Source organism: Cicer arietinum, chromosome 7, assembly GCF_000331145.2.
Source record: "Cicer arietinum cultivar CDC Frontier isolate Library 1 chromosome 7, Cicar.CDCFrontier_v2.0, whole genome shotgun sequence".
Classification (NCBI taxonomy): Eukaryota; Viridiplantae; Streptophyta; class Magnoliopsida; order Fabales; family Fabaceae; genus Cicer; species Cicer arietinum.
In genome coordinates, this window is record NC_021166.2 from 1,674,624 (window position 1) to 1,694,192 (window position 19,569).

Consider the following 19,569-nt stretch of genomic DNA (forward strand, 5'->3'; position numbering starts at 1 on the left):
GTATGAGATAGTATATCCCCTTTTCTCATATATATTTATTAATTACTGATATTGTTAACATTGTGCAGAACGAAGAACCAAAAACAATCGAAAAGTCAAAACGGTTTAAGAAAAACCATTATTATACGCAATAAAAGTGTCATCCTTGACAAAGCAACACGAGTATCTAAATCCATGTACCCGGATGTTTTACCTAGTAGTACACCATAATTTACTTACACGCAGATAACTAGCAATGAGTCCCAGAAGGAAAAAAAACACAAGAGAAAACTAAAGCAACATGTTTTTCTTACATGGGCTCCACCAAGATTCTTCATTAAAATATTTTCGGAATCCAAGTGGTTCCCATGGTAAAAATTGATTTTTTTTTTGTGACTACTTGGTCATTCTGAAATTTCAAACATAATATTACCTATCTGGCATTACTGTTTAATATCCTATTCTGATATGTTAAACAAGAATTTTGGAAGAGATGCAATTCGAGGAAGATTAAGAAGCAACTCCCCAAAAGAGTCTTTCCTGGACATGCCTGGTGCCTGCTTGCCGCCAGAAACATCTCTCGACTCCTCTTCAGCAGCCTTGATATCTATTTTGAATTTGTTGGCCTGCATTGACTCAAAATCGTGACTAAGTTGAGAACTTTTTCCATCATTAGGTCCATAAACAGAGCTAGAGCCGTCATGTGGATTTGGCACTGCAGCAGGATCCTTTTGCAGAAGACAGCAAAGAGAATTGACCCTTGACATAAGTGATTTTTCGTCTGAAGTTATTGCAACCTGATTGTCATTAAGCAGATGCTGTGCTATTTCCTCCAGCATTTGCTGGCACTCCAATTTGTCATCAGTAAGGGATGAATTCCCAGATATTATTTCTTCAATCTGACCAAATAAATCGTTCACTGACATAGAAGGACGGAGCCCAGGCAGTTTTATATGATCCAAGTTTCTAGGGTCCTTTGAATCAGCTTCAGAATTTAAAGTCCCTTCTGTTGCACGATAGTCCATGACTTCTACGTTAAAAGATAAACAAAACAATAAGTTAATACAAAGCACGTAATGTGGAAACAAAAGACAGCTTTAGATACCGAAACACAGATTAATAAATAAGCTAAAGAAAATGAACATTTACTAGCTTGTACTGATGAAAAATGATATTCATCGAGCTAAACATATTGAACTAATGATGAAATTAACATATTAAAACAGCATTGGTGGATTTGTAGAACCAAAACAGATTTAATAATTGTACTTATATTTGACAAATGTTGGAAGAGAGCTTCCTATCAGCAGAGCAGAGCTTCTTTGCACCACAAACCATGTTATTTTATATCTGACTAACTCTAACACACAGAAACTCTCTCTCCCACCCGCACTTGGGGAATTTTGGAAGGGGAGTGGGTTGTTAAATGAAGTTAACAAGTCCAATAACAAAGCCAATAAAAATCAGAGCCAATATCTTTTAGTACCTGAACTGGTGGAAGGTGCTTCAGAGGGCATACTGTCTAAGGTAATGCCAGAAGGATCACTGTGCTCAATTGTGAACGATGGTGACAGGGATGAATGAGGAGATCCCGTGTTCTGGAAACGAGACATTGCTGAACCTTTGCCATTGACTTGATGCAAATCACAATCTTTCAGAATGTCAGGCTTATCCAGAGCAGCACTTGGTGGATCAAAATAAGGTGAATCCAATATTATAACTGGCTGTTGGCTTAAGAACTTAAGACGTATGTCACACTGGATGAGCTTTTCAAAATGCTTGGTTAACATTCCTTGTGGACATTGCAAAAAATGCTGCCTACAAATTACAAATCACAAGATGGAGTTCCAAACATCACGTCCAAGTAAATATAGGAGGAGTAAAACATAAACATACAGTGCCAGTCCAATGCAATGTAAAAACATAATTATCAATAGTGGACTGCGGAAAATAGCGGAATACCATAAATCCGCCATATGAGATTGTAAATAGTGTTGCGGGCAAATTAAGGATGCCACATGGTAGTTGAAACAAGTCAATTAATTGAAAGGTTTACATTTATGGTTGAATATATGAGTTTTTCTATTATGAAATGAAAATAGGTCATGTTTGGAACACAAGCAGATCCTTCAGTTTTATTCTTTTAAAAAAAACTTAACCTCTTATCCACTATTGCCGCTACATCAGCTAGTGGAAACTGGAATGGCGGCTGCTATTGCCGTTATAGGAAAAATAGGATAGCACCACAGTTTTCAGAGTGGATTTATCAAAATCAATTACGATATAGTGCTGATATTGCTGGAAGCCAGTCGCTAATATTTTACAAAGGTTAAATGTTGGTTCTCCTGCTCAGTTTATGAGAAACCAACAAAACCATATCAGAGGACAACTGTAAAAAGAATATACCTGTGTTTGCTGGCCTGTCCATCAGTAAAATCTGATGTTGATTGCCACAGTGTGTGCTTTCTAGGCTGAGGATTAGTCTCCCTAAAGAAAAGAGGATGTCTACCAACCTGCAATACACAGAAAATCATCAATAAATTAATGAATACTATACAATTACCCATGCATAAGGGTTTGCATATTGAAAAACCAGCGAAGTAGCTAACATAGAGATGAAAAAAGGACCATAAATTACCACTACAGTCAATGAGCTAGGTCCATCCTCAGGACAATTTGCTTTAAGTGCCATGATATCTGACCATTGAATTTCTATCTTACTCTTCAGCTCACCCTCAAGAACTTCCCAAACCAGCTTATGTTTGGCAAAGTAACACTTCGCCACTAAGTCACCCTCATACTTCGATTTATACTGCAATAAACACAACATTGACCTGAGTTAAATTCATTGAAATATAAATATTTTCCAAAACACGAATCGCATGAAGAATCATAAATATACCTCCCATGAACCGATTCTTAAAAGGGTAGCAGGAAAATTTGAAGCCTTAAGCTTTTCATTAGAGCCTGAAGCAGCAGCAGCAGCACCCCGAGTCTCCTTTTTCAGTCCAGAGTTTAAATGATCACTTTTCGTATTTGCAATATCACTATTGTTCCCTTTAGAAAGCATCGTCTCTATCAAATCTAAAAACGAATGGCTCTTCTTGAGACGTAATCCCAAAGGGCTAGGCTCATCAAGTATACTATTCTCTAACGCAGAAGAACTCAAAGATGCATCATTCGAAACACTCCATTGCTAAACAACACAACAACAACAACAACAAAAAACATAATTAAAAAAGGAAAAGTAACAAGACTAATTCACAAAATCCAAACAATAATTAGAGAGAGGTGACAAACTTGATGCGAAGAGGATGAAATTTTGCAGCGTTTGTTGAGAGGAGCGTGTTCTTCTTCAATCGAATCCTCGATCTCAAACTTCACAGTCATCGGCACGTTTTCACGATACGACGCCGATTCTGAACGGAGATTCCTAGAACCAATAACGTGAACCATGAATCACGAAATCGAATTACGCAGTGAAGTAAAATTGACGAGAAGTCAACAAATAGGAGGAGGTTTGTTTGGGGGAAAAACAGTAAACCCTAACAGAAACAGAATTGAAATTGAAAATTGTGAATCGATGTTCGATAGTTATGATGAGTTGCTAGGAAGGAAAGAGGAGGGGAGTACAATATAAATAATAACCGTGTACACGTGATCGAGCGAGTATCACGTGCGTGATTGTTTCCGTGTGTGTTGGCAGACACGTATGAATTAGATGGATATATGTGGGTCCCACTTTTCTTGGGATTTAAAGTTGACAATGACTGCTGGCAAATTACTTAACAAATCAGCTCTTAACAAGTGGATTCTTCTTTTTTTTTTTTTTTATGCTAAACAACACAACAACAACAACAACAAAAAACATAATTAAAAAAGGAAAAGTAACAAGACTAATTCACAAAATCCAAACAATAATTAGAGAGAGGTGACAAACTTGATGCGAAGAGGATGAAATTTTGCAGCGTTTGTTGAGAGGAGCGTGTTCTTCTTCAATCGAATCCTCGATCTCAAACTTCACAGTCATCGGCACGTTTTCACGATACGACGCCGATTCTGAACGGAGATTCCTAGAACCAATAACGTGAACCATGAATCACGAAATCGAATTACGCAGTGAAGTAAAATTGACGAGAAGTCAACAAATAGGAGGAGGTTTGTTTGGGGGAAAAACAGTAAACCCTAACAGAAACAGAATTGAAATTGAAAATTGTGAATCGATGTTCGATAGTTATGATGAGTTGCTAGGAAGGAAAGAGGAGGGGAGTACAATATAAATAATAACCGTGTACACGTGATCGAGCGAGTATCACGTGCGTGATTGTTTCCGTGTGTGTTGGCAGACACGTATGAATTAGATGGATATATGTGGGTCCCACTTTTCTTGGGATTTAAAGTTGACAATGACTGCTGGCAAATTACTTAACAAATCAGCTCTTAACAAGTGGATTCTTCTTTTTTTTTTTTTTTATGTAAGTGGACTCATATTCTTATTCACTACTATTAAATATACCCGATTTCCTACCTTAAATAAAATTGATTAATGAATTTTGGGTTAAATAACATGCTATTAATTTTGGATTCTCTTTTCTTTTGTTTTGGATTCTATTTTTTTATGGTAAATTTAGGATTGGATTTAAGGATGAAAATAGGATAGAGAAAAATAAAATAAAAAGTTGGACAATAATAAAATAAGATATGAACATGATAGAATTTTATCACATTTTTTATGATTTACATATATTTATTAAGAAACTAGATTTTTTGTTGTCGATACTAATAAGAAATTAGATCTCTATATGCAATCTAATACATTAAATGCGAATCAACATTATTATCAAAATAATAATAATAATTAAAATTCAAAATAAAAAATCACTCAATAATCAAATGTACTATTCACTTATTCAATATTATATTCAAAATACAATTTCTATTTCTATTTCATTTAGGTAGTGGGTTGAGAATGGTGTGGCCATCTTTTAGCTTAGTATGTATTTAATAACTTTGCAGGGTGTGGATATAGGGTACTCCTTTTAATTTTTGTTTTGTTAAGGGTAGAAACTCTTTTGACCTTATCTTTTTTTTTTTCAATATGTAAGATATTATTTTTTTTTAAAAGATAATTTTTTTGAATAATTGCACAAAACACAATATTTGTGAATTAATAAATCGCAATAATGAATAAAAGTTATATGTTATTTATTTATTTTATAAATAAAATAAAATTAATTTAATATAAATATTAATCATATGTATCAAACACAAGATGTATGGTCGCATGTATAGATTAATTATAATTTAAATAATTATAACACTTACTCGAAAAAAAAATTATAACGTGAAATTAATATTTAAATATGACGAAATATTGAATATGTAATATAAATTCTGATCAAATTATATATGGTACATTGAAATTATGAGTGAAAATTGGTTGGGCCAACTTAGTCTTTGCTAGGGTTGAGTCTGACTTTAAAGGCCTAAGTCTGACCCGTTGTCTGTCATAGATTTACTTTTTAAGTCTGAGTCTGACATCGATAGAAATCTGATATGGTCTGTTAGCCTATTTAAAAATCTGTTAATTTTAATATTTTTGAATAAGTAATTAAATATATTTTTAAATAGATTAACATGTTAATATGTCAATGAAATTATGTTTTATTTTGATATTTAACATCACATTTGGAATAATATGACTTTATATATATATTATATTTAAATTATACTTTATAATAATACATTTAAATATATCATAAACTAAATGATGTTAATATGCATAAATTACTAAAAGTTAAATATATAACAAAAAGATTAAATTTTAATATAATAATTAATATAATAAAAAAATTATATTTATTTAAATAGACCGGTTTAATAAATCTATTTAAAAGGCTTATTAGTATCCTGTAGTTTGACCTTTTTAACTAAATAGATTTTTTTAGAAATTTTAACTTTATCTGTTTAAGAAAAAAGTCTGGCATAACTTGAACCTGATGACATATGAATGTGTATCTAATACATTCAGATGAATCTTGTATGTATGGGAATAAAATACAATTAATCTTGTAATTTTTTTAGTATGAATGATTTAGTAATTTCCTTATATAATATTTGTCTAAATATAATTATAACACTCACTTGTATAATGTTATGGGAATAAAATAATTTACTAGAAAAACAAACACATGTTAGTATGTCATTGAAAATATGGATGTTATCTACTAAATTCAAATTATTACTATAAATCAAATAAATAATACTTTAAAATATCACACTCGAATGATAAATCTTATAGTGTTAAGGGAATAAAAATACCTACCTAGAAAAACAAATGAAATGTTAGTATGCCATGAATATGTGGAATAAATACTTTTATCTTTTGCCAAAGTTGAACCATCTTAAATAATTTAATATATTATGTTGTCGCCATTGCCCTCACCACCAACACAACTATCATCACTTCGAGTTTGATTAATTTTAAAGTTCAAATTTCAATTGCAAAATAATCAAAATCGCTTAATATCAATTTTAAGTTATCTCATGATTTTAATCATTATACACGTTGTTTACTAGAGCTTTCCTTTTTATTTTATATATATAAAAAAAAGAGCTTGCCTTTTTAATAATAGACCAAATTTTAACATTAGTTCAATTCTTATTTCTTTGTTATTAATTATATTCTCACGTAAAAAAATTTAAAGTATAATTTCAATCAAGAATATAAAACGTACTTAGATAGAATAAAATCTTCAACAAATTGGTAAGGTCAAAAGATAATAAAATAAATAAATAAATATAATGATATCAATATTTTATAAGAATATGAATCAACAAAAATATAAAAAGATATAGTAATTTCTTTAGTACGAATGATTTAGACAAATGTTATCGATTATTTTTAACCAATTCATAAAAATTGGATAGTCTATTCGAAGATAAAATATAGTATCTATAATACAATCAAGGAAAATGAATTTTATACTTATTAATTATGATTACTAGTTTCTACTTTTTACTTGTTTTAAAGTGCACTCAATTGTTCTTATAGACTAATAAAATGTTTATATTGTTAAGTTGAATGTCATGTTATAGATTTAGAACTCAAATTTCGCATTTGTGTTTGTTAATTGCTGATAGTATTTATTATTTAATTACTTTTGATAATTAAAAAAATCACAACATATAACTCTACGATGATAATTAATCTCAACTAGACAAGTGTTGTAAAATTTGTATTTTACATTATATATATATATATATATATATATATATTGAGTTAGTCAGCTTAATAGTTTAATGTTAACGATGAATTTCAATAATTCAACCGTTGATTATTGACATAATATAATAATATATTCATGATGTAACACACAATGTTTTATATAAATTCGAATTTTGTAGCTATATAATATAGCCATTGATATTTATTTATATATTTTTAAAGTTTATCAAAATTAATAAAGTTAATCTATTCAATCAAAACTTTTAATTTGCCGATTAGATTAGAAAAGTTATTCGTTTATACTAAGACATTAAGAAGAGTATATATATATATATATATTGCTAAAATGTTGCAAAAACATTAACACAACCTATCAAAAAATTATTAACAACGCGAATATTTGTTTTTGCAAAATATGAAACTTGACAGGAAAACTCGAACGACCCAATTTGAAGTTATCAAACTGTAAATTTATATGTTACCAAATAGTTTATGGTGACCACATGATTCGCCACAAAACAAATACAATGCTAATTAGGAAGACAGAAAAAAGTGAATAGTAGAAATTGCAATGATGTAAATACAAATTGTTATTGCGTGATATAGGAGGTAATGATATTTCCAATGGCAAAAACTACCTCAATTCATTTGTAAAATAAAAAAACATTCAAATGGTGTAAAAGCATAAAGGAAACATGACGAATCAGTAGACTGAATGTTGCTAGATTCATGACTTTGATTTACAAACTCGACATTTATGTAGCTTTTCTGTTTACTTTCAGATATGGCAATGCTCTAATCACATTGTCATAGTCACTCCTGTCGACCTGGATCTGTGCACGACAGTAAGAAAAAAGTTAGGCATGAGAAAACCGATCCCATAATTTAATGTGAGTGTATTTCAGAACAGAATAAAAAAATTCCCTAAGATGGTGTCTGGTAGAAATAAATTCAAACAAAACTGAAAAGGCCATATTTCAGTTGAAATCCAAATCCAAGTGCTGGATTTCTCTAATGAGGTTAGTGTTCAACTTGTGTCTGAAAAAACAATCAACTTGAATGCCACTACAGGGACATTACTTCAATTGATAATTTCAACCAATTTATCATGTTCTAAGGACTTTACTTTGATGTACACATTTCATAGAAAGCTGTATTTTATCACTTCACATAAATTTATAGCTAAAATTTAAGAGACATATATTTGCGGAGTAGACAAATGAATTGTGGATGTTTTGTTAAGATTACGAGATAACAATTGAAAATATGCAACTTGAAAATACATCCCCTCAAGGCATTTGCGTGATTTTTTTAGTCTGTTATTTTTGCTGTGCAAGTCCTGATTCACAAATTTTTTATTTGAATGACGTGATCTGAATACAGATGCCCTATAAGGCTGCTTTTTACATATATCCAGTTCAAATCCATTCTTTAATAGCTATTAATTTAAAGTATATACATCGTATAGATCACTCAAAGATAATAGAGAATAATTCCCTTGAATACAAACAATCAGCAGAGAACAGAGATTTGAGGCCCTGCCACCTTCCCAAAGGTCCAAAGGCCCCTACTCCTTCCAATTGACAGAATAAATCACTCTCTAAGGCTCTCCTATTATATATAGAAAACATGCCTTATTTCCTAATTAACCAACTCACTAACTTAATCTTGTTAAGCTATTAACATAACATAGGCTTCACTCAGTCACATATATGAGGCAAACAAAAAGTTTTGAGTAGAATGAAACATTGTACAGTGTTTTTAATATCTGCTACTGTGTGCTACAAACAACGAGTAAATTCCACATTCTCATACAATAACTACCTGACCAAGGAAACCTATAACCAAGTATCTTTGTAAGAAACAAAAATGCACATTCTTGATATGAATTTGGAAGTTGGTTTAACCTTAACCGTAGAAATGCACAAAATCAGAAATCATCAAGAGAGAGAAAAAAGATTAAGGACCAAACTCAATCGTGTGATAATTGATAATTCATAGGATAAGCTGGGGAAAGCCAAACTCTTTCTTAGCTTGTTTGAAGACCTTTCTACTCAAAGTTGACGCATAAGATAAAAATGGCTTTCAGGGTATCAGCATATATAGACATGGAAAACAATATATATTAACTACTAGAGCTACTTAATTTATATTAACTACACATTGTAGATTTCTTTTGTTGGTACACAAGTGCATAATGTAGATGTTTTAATATTATAACTTGTATTTATCCTCATGTCACATGAAGAATAGAGAGAAGACAGGGAGACAGAATTTATCTTCCAACTTTTTCATCTATTCCCGTTTCCTGAAAGTCACCCTCATCCAGAAATCTCACAACCCAACCCAAAGCAAAAAGGTAAGACATTTAATAATATACATTTAATAATATAGTGAGCACATTGTTGTCAAATAGCGGCTACAACGGTACTATAGTACAGTAGAATTTGAACAAATCGTTATTGTTCTGTGATACGCTTTTTAGTACAAAATATTTTCCAATGGTCATGATATTGGCGCTATAGCACTGTAGCATAGCGGAAGTAAAACAAATTGCTATTTTCCACAACCCGCAATTGACAACACGGATAAGATGTAATCAAATTCTTGAGATCAAAGTAACACAATTATAAAACCCAGATACTTCAAAAATGTAGAAGCATCAGTGCCCAATGCATATCCAATACCGATCGATATGTGTGATACTTCTCAATACATACATATAAGGTAATCAAATATTATTTTTTAATGCTTTTAGGAAATATTTTCGACGGTACTTCTCATATACATATTTGATACTTCTTACCAACTATAGACATAATTGTCTTTCTTCTGGATACCATACGTCTTCAATATGTCTTACTAACTAAAGACACAATTGTATGTTTTTTGTGACACATTCATAGTAGAAATATGATATTCTAATAACTCAATCGTGTGATAATTGATAATTCATAGGATAAGCTGGGGAAAGCCAAACTCTTTCTTAGCTTGTTTGAAGACCTTTCTACTCAAAGTTGACGCATAAGATAAAAATGGCTTTCAGGGTATCAGCATATATAGACATGGAAAACAATATATATTAACTACTAGAGCTACTTAATTTATATTAACTACACATTGTAGATTTCTTTTGTTGGTACACAAGTGCATAATGTAGATGTTTTAATATTATAACTTGTATTTATCCTCATGTCACATGAAGAATAGAGAGAAGACAGGGAGACAGAATTTATCTTCCAACTTTTTCATCTATTCCCGTTTCCTGAAAGTCACCCTCATCCAGAAATCTCACAACCCAACCCAAAGCAAAAAGGTAAGACATTTAATAATATACATTTAATAATATAGTGAGCACATTGTTGTCAAATAGCGGCTACAACGGTACTATAGTACAGTAGAATTTGAACAAATCGTTATTGTTCTGTGATACGCTTTTTAGTACAAAATATTTTCCAATGGTCATGATATTGGCGCTATAGCACTGTAGCATAGCGGAAGTAAAACAAATTGCTATTTTCCACAACCCGCAATTGACAACACGGATAAGATGTAATCAAATTCTTGAGATCAAAGTAACACAATTATAAAACCCAGATACTTCAAAAATGTAGAAGCATCAGTGCCCAATGCATATCCAATACCGATCGATATGTGTGATACTTCTCAATACATACATATAAGGTAATCAAATATTATTTTTTAATGCTTTTAGGAAATATTTTCGACGGTACTTCTCATATACATATTTGATACTTCTTACCAACTATAGACATAATTGTCTTTCTTCTGGATACCATACGTCTTCAATATGTCTTACTAACTAAAGACACAATTGTATGTTTTTTGTGACACATTCATAGTAGAAATATGATATTCTAATATATATATATATATATATATATATATATGCCTAAGTGTTATGATGACAAGTATTTGATATTCCAAATAACCAAGTGAATAACACCAAATAAATACCAGATTACAAGCATAACAGGCAATTAGTTTGAAATGATATGAAGACAAAGCAGCAACAAGTATAGTTATTAGCAATTGAGTAGTAAAAGAAGGAATCCTCTTTGGCAATTAATTAGGTTTAGATTGATGTTGATAATATTAAAATTCAAATATAATTAAAGCATGAAGCATGTTAAAAATGAACGAACCATTTTGGAGAGTCGCAATTTCCTCTTGTTATTCTTTTTGTAGAGCAAATGTTGCTTTCCAGCTCTTCTACGCACGATCTTGCCACTACCGGTTACTCTAAATCGCTTTGCCGATGCCTGTACAAAAATCAAATTCAAATAAAAAAAAAATTGAAGCAACGAAGTGTGAGAGAGAGGATAGGACCTTGTGAGTTTTAATTTTGTAGCCTTTTGCGGATACAATTGTGAGAGAGCGAGGAGGAGAAGTAACAGTGGCGAGTTTTTGGTGAAGAAATGGAGCGGAAATGGTTCCAGACCAACTGAGATGGAGCGAGTTGACATTATTGGACAAAGGCAATTTAACTGAACTGTAAGAGACACGTGTAGAAGAAGATGGTGCTGCAAGCCTAAAGGCGAAGGAGGAAAATGTGGCCGTTGCGCAAGCCAACGCCATATTTCTGTGTTTTCTGATAAGAATGAATGAGACTACTACTCACGGTTGTGGATAAAGAAGATGATGTTGATTTTGTGGATACAGCTAAACTGCTAATGGGCTTCCATGGTTTCTTATGTTTGACTTTTGGGCCTTCACCTTTTTGTTAGGTTTTCTCTACGGGCCTCAAAATCGTTGTGTTGTTCTACTGCTGAGACTAATAATAAATAAAAACATAGAGAATATAAAAATGAAAATAGTAATAAATTAAGGGTACACAGTGGTTTTTGAGAAAAACATAGGGACGGGGAACCGCAAAGGGTATTTATAGAAAAGACCAATCAACTTGAAATTGTAGCTTTGTAAATTTTAAATGTTTTTTGCTTGCAAATTGCAATTGCATCATGCCGTTTCAGCTTACAACTAGTAGATGAAGTGAAAATAAAAATTAAGCATCTTGATGTCTAGAAAGTCCTCTTTTCTAGCTACACGCCCTCTTATTACTTCAAAGTTCAAATGACAAAACCACTATATGCAAGCCATTGGTCTTAAAAGGCTACAATGCAACCAATATAAGCAGATACATAATCACTACCTTCATAGTGACTACTCTCTTTAATCCTCTTTTCCAACTCCTTTAACAGTTTTTCTTAGCTGTCCAGTTATACTCTGGCCATTATTAAGTACGGAATCTAATTGTCACAGTACTAAAGAACCAAATAATATTCAGAATTCATAACATACAAACAATCCATTGTAATGTGGATGCAGTCATTGGAAAAATTAAGTTTTAAAGTATTGAGGCCCCGTCAATTCTCATGCGGTCAGAACCACCCCTCACTCCATTGCACAAACACAATAGTTAAGTTGGTAGTAATACAGTATAACATAGTTAACATGTGCCTTTCCAACTAAAAAAGAAAAAATAAGTTAAGAGTCACTATTAATTTAACGAAGAAAACAAGAGAACACTCTTCAAGAAACCAATCATCATCTATAAAAGCTTTGAGGTCTTTGAGCTCGTCTTCACCGTGCCTCCACAATTATGTATGATTCTGATAGTGATAGGCCTGCATACTGCAAGTTATCCTCCTCCTTCAGTAGATAGAGACTAGACATGATGTGCTATTAGAGACAGCAAGTTTTCCATCTATGATAAGATACAAATTGTTTTCACATAGTGAAAAACAAATAGGATAGTATAAAATGGGAAATACATGGGGACAGTTGAAGACAACATACAACAAAAGCACAAAAAATTACAGGAATAAATAAACTGAAAATACGACGGCGGCTTGTCGGCTTCAGCATTTTGTAAGGAGTGTAATTGTCCCTCTAGAGTGTGAAAGATGATGACTCTAACTCCTCAGGTGTCACAGGACTATGCAGCTGCAGTGACAAGCAAGCAAATATCTAGTTAAGGAACCTCAATGATGCACAGAAATCAGAATGATGCAAACACAAGTCTCTTTGTCCCCATCACAACTTGTTCCATAACTGTGAACGGATTAATTCAAATCAAAAGCAAATACATCAAGAAGGGACAAATTTTTTGCTATAACCCCTACCCAACAAGAATAGCCATGCCTGACTTAAGAGAGCAAGCACACAAAACGCAGAGACTACCTTGTTCCCCTGATTCCTAACATGCAGGCAATTGAAATGTGTAACCAGAGAAAGACAATATAACTGAAAATTAAGTGGCCAATATAAGTGTCTAGACAAGTAGGGGTCCTCTCCGTTTTCTAAAACATTGGAAGGCTCCATTAATATGGTTTTGGGCATTTAAAAGTCTAATTATGCCAAAAGTCTTAAAACATGTGTTTTTATACACCCAAAACTATAATTATGTAACCCTCAATTTATTTTGACAAATGAAGAGGGTATTTACTCGTGTCTAGGCCTTGCCTTGAGGTAATCATAAGCCAAGCACATTCCAAGTCCACATTATCTATCTCCAGAATATGATGAACTGAGAAATAAAAAGTGAAAATAGAGAAAGTTCTTCTTACTTACAATATGACATCCTCCAAGATGATTACCCCCTCAACATTAACATAATTCTAACAAACAAAGTTGCAACTCAACAATATTTAGGCAAACACTAAATATACTTCTAGTTGACCGCGTGACTGGTGCATGAGAAATTCATCTTTTGAATAGCAGTAGCGTTAACAGATTCATATGCACTATGACAAAAAGGTGACACCAAGAAATTCATCTGCTTATTTGTTTAAATACTACAAAACTCATTTCTATTCAACATGTTTAGTAAATAACACAGAAAATCATAATCACTTCCAATAAAATTCTACTACTTATGAAGCACCAATACAACACTGGCACAAAAATGACACTTACATGACGTCAGTGATAATAATTTAAAAAATATAAGTAATTAAAAGTTGCTACATATTTCTACTACTCGTAACAATCACTAATGAAGTGTGCAATTAATTTATTATTCCAAACTAGTAAATGGAACCAAAATGCAGAAGAAACCAGGTTGCCTTAAATCGAATTCGCAAATAAGGCATTAATAAAACCTATGTAGCACTGAGACTGATACCATCACTACATTCAAAATTAATTTATGTTCTTAAATTATTACTCTTTGTCAGTATTAGTGTTTGATAGAATAAAACAACTTACAGCATTTGCAACGGTGAGCCAATGGAAAGCACGGATGAAATCATCATTCTGCGAAGGAGCGTAGTCGTGGTTCCAATACGTAATATCTTGAAACGTAGCGTTCGTCTCCCAAGAATTAGAGTTTTCATCGGATTTATTACGCGGAGTTTTCTTTCCCAGGACAAAACCTAGCAAACATAATAATCAGAAAGAAGACCTTGGTAGTTTTAAATATGGAAAGAAAGAGAGAAAATAATTGAGATAGTACGAACCAGAGTAACCGTGAGGAAGAGGGAGAGTAGTTCCTTGGAGCAACCTGCCTCTAAAATGTGATTGCTGTAGTGGTAAACCGTCTTCTTCACCGACGACGCCTGTGGGCTTAGGTTTGAAATAGTGAGAAACTTGGGTGGGACCATCGTGTTTGATGCAACAGGGAAGTAGATGAACATGCCCGCTCAGATCCTCCCTCGCTTCTCGCTTTAGGTCTATCCTTGCCGCCCCGCCCTTTTCCATTTCTCTCGTTTATCCTTTCTTCGCTCCAAAATCCCAAATCAAACATTTCCAAACTCTTTTTCTGTTTTTATTACCTCCCTCCACACGCGTTCCAATCATCTTCAAATATTTGCTTTCTAAATAATATAAACAAATAAATAGATTATACTATTATTATATCATATTTTCTGGAACACTTTTAACTTAGATTTAATTATTCCTAATTTTATGTTATTTTCTCTTTAAAGTTCAATTTTTTATTTCAAATTTGAAAGTTATTTTGTCAAATTTAAAATTTTCTAATGATCCACTCCATATAAGATTGTGTATAGAAAGAAATTTTGAAATTTTAGGCAAACAGATTTCTCAAATGACACATTATTTTTATTAGTTAGTTAACCCAGTAGAATTAAAAGGAGAATGATGAGTCTTGTTAAAAAAAAAAAAGGAGAATAGGGAGACCAATTGAAAACAAACTTTTTTATTATAAAAATAAAATAAACTTTTCAAATGATTATGGATTCCTTTACACTTAAGAAATTTTATCTTTTTAGTCGAGAATGGTACCCAGCCAAAATTAGAATTAGTCGAGGTCATAGTAAATCGATGGAAAAACAGCAAAAGATGCTACAATTAAGTCTTTTGACAATTTGCACGTCACATAGAATTCAAAAATAATGTTGTTGATAATTCGACATCAATACTTGTCTGCCTTGTATATTTTAAATAAATAAATTTGGAATAAGAGAAAGATAAGCCCGGGCGGCCAAAGAAAGAATGCGCGCAGGTAACAAAATCAAACGTATAAAAAACAGTCATAAAACGTGGAAATGCTAGGATCATAAGTAGTTGAGAAGAAGATACAATGACATCTGTTATAATGATCCCACCCACATTTGCCAATAATACATTTGAAGTTAAAATGGGTGTAAAGTATTTCCCGCCTTTTTAAGTCTCTCTCACACATGCTACTAATGCTACATATTTTGCAATCCGCCAATTCCAAATCCATTTTCATATAAATAAAGGCTTTACAAAAGGAACATAACACTTAGGTCCATAAAGAACCACTAATAATCTTTTAAAAGCTCCAGTTCTTGCATCAGCTACAAAATGTACCCCTTTCTGAATTCTGAATTTCAAGCCACGAGAGTACAAACAAGATTGTTAATGTTATTGTCTTGTCAATATGGCTACTGCTTCCCATTCTAAACTACATATCACATCCTGCATGGAAACAATAACCTCGTCAAAAATGAAAATTTCACCTTAAAGCAACTCTCTTTAGGGGGTTAGGTGAGTTTTTTTTTTTCTTTTATAAAGTTAAATGAGTATTATCAACCATTGATAACAAATCAAATGTTATCCTCGTTATACCACATTTCTCTCCCTATCATTTTCATTTTGTTTATCTTTAATATATTAATAGTACTAAATAGATAGGCCATTTGGCCAGGGTTTTTTTTTTGGAAAAAAAGGAACTAAAAGAAAACACCATCAATTCAGTCCCATAAATACAAACAATTAGTTGCCCCCACTTACCAATGGATTATGTCGATCAATATCGAAGCTGTTGATGGCACAAGGTTCTGCCAGCAACTCAATAGATTCCTCACCTAAGCAATGTAAGAATACACCATCAGATTCACCAAATCAATTCAACTAAGTAGTTGCAATTTGTTTGGGGGTGGGAGTGTAAAATTTATTCCTGACGAATTGGCAATTTTAACATGTTGGAAACTGCAGCAAACATATATACCTTGTTCAATCACGCCAAGAATTCCATCCTCTGAACATATCATGGAAGGCAAAATCCGAGTAGACGAAGTGTTTGATTTTATGCAACGATCATACTGAACCTCCCAAACCTCACTTTCAGATATTGACTGGACTGCAGTGTTGCCATCCCCAGCTCCTGTTCCTGATAATATAATCGGTTGTTGCTGCCACCTAAGATCCCAGGCCAAAACAGTACCTAAGGAGCCACCAGCCTGAGAGGGAACATCATAATTTCAGAAACGGCTAAAGTATACAAATAAACTGTAAAAGCACTAAACACAGAGCTACTCAGCTCTCTAAACCGTTAATCTGAAGAATTCTTTTGAAAGAAAACAAGAATAATTCAAATTAAATAGGTACTTATCACAAAACAGTTATTATTGCACAAATGAAATACTAACTTTCATAATGTCCTTAAACTGACCTTAATTTTTTATGTATGATAAATAAAGAAAATTGGCAATATATCACAAACGAGCTTTTTTACTTGTCCTATCATAATGTCACATTCATATTTTCAATTTTAGCACACTATTGCACACCCTTAAGGCTTTGGCGATTTGCAGATTTGGTTGATATTTAACGAGTACTCTAATGAACGTACAGAAGCATCGATGAACATCAATGACACATGCAGACACTGCTGGCAAAGTTGCAGTATAGGCCATTAAGGGGGTATGAAACTATATTCCAAACAATCGGTTGGATAAATTTCTTAAGAACTTGTGAGCTGCATAAATTGAAATAAGCTTCTTTATGACTTTTATCCATAATCAATCATTTATTATTCAACTTCTCTACAAATATCTTTAAGCTTATACAAACTTCTTTATAATCACAAACTTATTTTAATCAATAAACTAATGACTTAATCTATATTGGACCAAAATCCAAAATCAATACTGCTCCAATCTCTAAAAGAAAGAAAAATGCAAATATAACAAGAAATGCAGACTTGGGCATAGCATAGCAATGTTACCAGGCAAGTGTGCTTTCTTGATGGATGAATGTCAATAGAGTGCACTATCCCAGAAGTCAAATTTTTATCCCTGCAACAAAATCAACCACACAGTAAGCAGTAACTCTGATAGTTTCAACAGGATAAACAGATTAATTAAGTGCTTGTGTATAAGTCAAAGATTGTTTTTATAAGTAATCCTGAAGAGTTTATAGAATAAGGTGAAAACAACTTATCAATCATAAGCTCTCCTAAACAATCACTTAAGTGCGTGCATATGAGAGTAGATAAACTCAAATAAACTAATCCAAAAATGTCCTAAACCGGTGGTTAAAGAGTTACTCTCAACTCAAGGCTTAACAATTTTCTTACCAGTTACCCTTAAACTGAGAAACCGGACCTCCCGGTTTTCTCTGGTCCCACCAATGAAGACCAAATCCATAACCACCGGTAGCAAACTCAACCGGCGAAGCCCACTTGACCGCTGTGTACGACACCAATCCACCGCTATCAAACAATCTACGATAATTCAAATTCGAATTTCCAACAGTAACCAAATTCACCCTCCCATCATCCCCAACGGTAACACACTCCACACCACCATCCATCAAATCAATAGAAGACTCAGAAACCGAATGAAGCTCATCCTCAGGTACAGATACCTCCGATTCAAGCGTCGCATCGGATGAATCGGCGAACAAGAAGTGGAGTGAGCCGGAGGAAGTGGAGGCGGCGATTACTGTTTTCTGAAGGAACTGAGAAGCTTTGAGGGAAGAGATTCGGGAAGGAGAGTTCCATGAAGATTGGAATTCGAAGGAGATTGGATTAGGTTTGAAAGAGTGGATTTCGATGGAAGAGAGATCAGAATCGTAATCGAAGGTGGCGAGAACGGCGAATCGGTTGAATGCGGATAGAACTGGAAGCCAACGAACAGCGTCAATGTATTTGTATTGAGGGAATCTGTGGATTTGTGAGGTTTCTGAATTTGCCGTCACTGCCATGGCCAGGGTTTTTCTGCACCAACAACATGAACATGCAATTCGCACAAACGAGATGTAGTCTGAAATTGGAGCATGCTTTTTAGACTAAAATACCCCTCGTGATTCGACTTTTTACTCCTTCGTAATCGTATGGTTACATTAAAATTTTGAGGGTTTAACAGGGTTTTTCCTCGTGTAATTTGGGATAGATCTAGTTTTAGGTTTTGTTTGGCAAAAATAGCTTTACTAAAAGATATATTTTTAGTTAATATTTAAATAATTCAATCAAGGTAATAAGAGTAAAAAAATGAAAAGAAAAAAATATTATAGCTATAAATTCAAGTGTTAATTCAAGTAATTTATCGAAATATATTGTAAGTTTGAGAAAAAAACTTTATAAACTCGTAAAAAAAATAATTGTCAATTAGAGTTATTAACTTAAACTATAAATTATATGTTATAGATATATTTTTTTTACTTTGTCAAATAATAAATTAATCTCTTCTAATTTTCTTTTTTCATCTACCTCATATACAAATTCTTTTAGTTTTAGTCTATATTAAACATTCATTCATCCAAAAATGTTTATTGCACATAGAACTATTCTATACAAAATGACATTTTTTTTTTACATGCTACTAAATATCTTTTTATTAAATAAAAAAATTATTTCATTTTTCTTTACTCTTCCCTTTTCCTTTTTCTCCTCTTCTACTTCATCCAACCTCAAAATCTTCAAACCAATAACTTCTATTCAAATTAAACATATAATAATTTAATATAGATTTGCACACGACAAAAGAAAGAGATCCGTCTTGAATCAAATTATTATTTTTATTTAACATTTCCGTCGATTCAGTTTACTCACATTTAATCTTTACGAAGACTAAATATACACCTCCAAAATGAAGAGTTTGTGACATCAAAGTAAAGACAATTTAAAT

At 32.5% G+C, this 19,569-nt stretch overlaps 4 protein-coding genes across 5 annotated transcripts; all 4 read right to left on the bottom strand.

The window, feature by feature from the left end:
- Positions 1-104: 104 nt before the first annotated feature.
- Positions 105-3,579, bottom strand: LOC101495701 (uncharacterized). Of its 2 annotated transcripts, none has more exons than XM_073363767.1 (6): positions 3,280-3,579; positions 2,882-3,175; positions 2,618-2,791; positions 2,386-2,492; positions 1,466-1,797; positions 105-1,006 (listed from the first exon to the last, which is right to left on the bottom strand). In XM_073363767.1, exons 1-6 carry the CDS (start codon positions 3,433-3,435, stop codon positions 438-440), a joined length of 1,632 nt encoding a protein of 543 aa, XP_073219868.1. In that variant the 5' UTR covers positions 3,436-3,579; the 3' UTR covers positions 105-437. The 2 variants fall into 2 exon arrangements, with proteins under 2 accessions (XP_073219868.1, XP_004507763.1); XM_004507706.4 differs by having other exon boundaries at positions 105-1,009.
- A 4,162-nt stretch (positions 3,580-7,741) lies between these two features.
- Positions 7,742-11,885, bottom strand: LOC101496249 (large ribosomal subunit protein bL35c). Its single transcript, XM_004507708.3, has 3 exons — positions 11,558-11,885; positions 11,374-11,490; positions 7,742-8,040 (listed from the first exon to the last, which is right to left on the bottom strand). The coding sequence occupies exons 1-3, from the start codon at positions 11,804-11,806 to the stop codon at positions 7,963-7,965; spliced, it is 444 nt and encodes a 147-aa protein (XP_004507765.1). The 5' UTR covers positions 11,807-11,885; the 3' UTR covers positions 7,742-7,962.
- Positions 11,886-12,568: 683 nt separating this feature from the next.
- On the bottom strand, positions 12,569-14,988 carry LOC101496577 (uncharacterized). The gene is made up of 3 exons (XM_004507709.4): positions 14,689-14,988; positions 14,438-14,604; positions 12,569-13,174 (listed from the first exon to the last, which is right to left on the bottom strand). Exons 1-3 carry the CDS (start codon positions 14,927-14,929, stop codon positions 13,121-13,123), a joined length of 462 nt encoding a protein of 153 aa, XP_004507766.1. The 5' UTR covers positions 14,930-14,988; the 3' UTR covers positions 12,569-13,120.
- A 723-nt stretch (positions 14,989-15,711) lies between these two features.
- LOC101496902 (nuclear pore complex protein NUP43) lies at positions 15,712-18,727 on the bottom strand. The gene is made up of 5 exons (XM_004507710.4): positions 18,018-18,727; positions 17,667-17,736; positions 16,668-16,899; positions 16,451-16,524; positions 15,712-16,135 (listed from the first exon to the last, which is right to left on the bottom strand). The coding sequence occupies exons 1-5, from the start codon at positions 18,644-18,646 to the stop codon at positions 16,082-16,084; spliced, it is 1,059 nt and encodes a 352-aa protein (XP_004507767.1). The 5' UTR covers positions 18,647-18,727; the 3' UTR covers positions 15,712-16,081.
- Positions 18,728-19,569: the final 842 nt, after the last annotated feature.

Coding starts and splice junctions, on each gene's coding strand:
- LOC101495701 (XM_004507706.4), bottom strand. CDS start 3,435: ATGGTTCACGTTATTGGTTCTAGGAATCTCCGTTCAGAATCGGCGTCG. Junction 2,792..2,881: donor TAAGAATCGGTTCATGGGAG/GTATATTTATGA, acceptor TGTTTATTGCAG/TATAAATCGAAGTATGAGGG. Junction 1,010..1,465: donor AGCACCTTCCACCAGTTCAG/GTACTAAAAGAT, acceptor CTTTTAACGTAG/AAGTCATGGACTATCGTGCA.
- LOC101496902 (XM_004507710.4), bottom strand. CDS start 18,646: ATGGCAGTGACGGCAAATTCAGAAACCTCACAAATCCACAGATTCCCT. Junction 17,737..18,017: donor TCTCAGTTTAAGGGTAACTG/GTAAGAAAATTG, acceptor ATTTTGTTGCAG/GGATAAAAATTTGACTTCTG. Junction 16,525..16,667: donor TCTTGGCGTGATTGAACAAG/GTATATATGTTT, acceptor TACATTGCTTAG/GTGAGGAATCTATTGAGTTG.
- LOC101496577 (XM_004507709.4), bottom strand. CDS start 14,929: ATGGAAAAGGGCGGGGCGGCAAGGATAGACCTAAAGCGAGAAGCGAGG. Junction 14,605..14,688: donor TCTTCCTCACGGTTACTCTG/GTTCGTACTATC, acceptor TATGTTTGCTAG/GTTTTGTCCTGGGAAAGAAA. Junction 13,175..14,437: donor GGCTCACCGTTGCAAATGCT/GTAAGTTGTTTT, acceptor TTGTCACTGCAG/CTGCATAGTCCTGTGACACC.
- LOC101496249 (XM_004507708.3), bottom strand. CDS start 11,806: ATGGCGTTGGCTTGCGCAACGGCCACATTTTCCTCCTTCGCCTTTAGG. Junction 11,491..11,557: donor ACAAAATTAAAACTCACAAG/GTCCTATCCTCT, acceptor ATTTTTGTACAG/GCATCGGCAAAGCGATTTAG. Junction 8,041..11,373: donor AATTGCGACTCTCCAAAATG/GTTCGTTCATTT, acceptor TGTCGTGCACAG/ATCCAGGTCGACAGGAGTGA.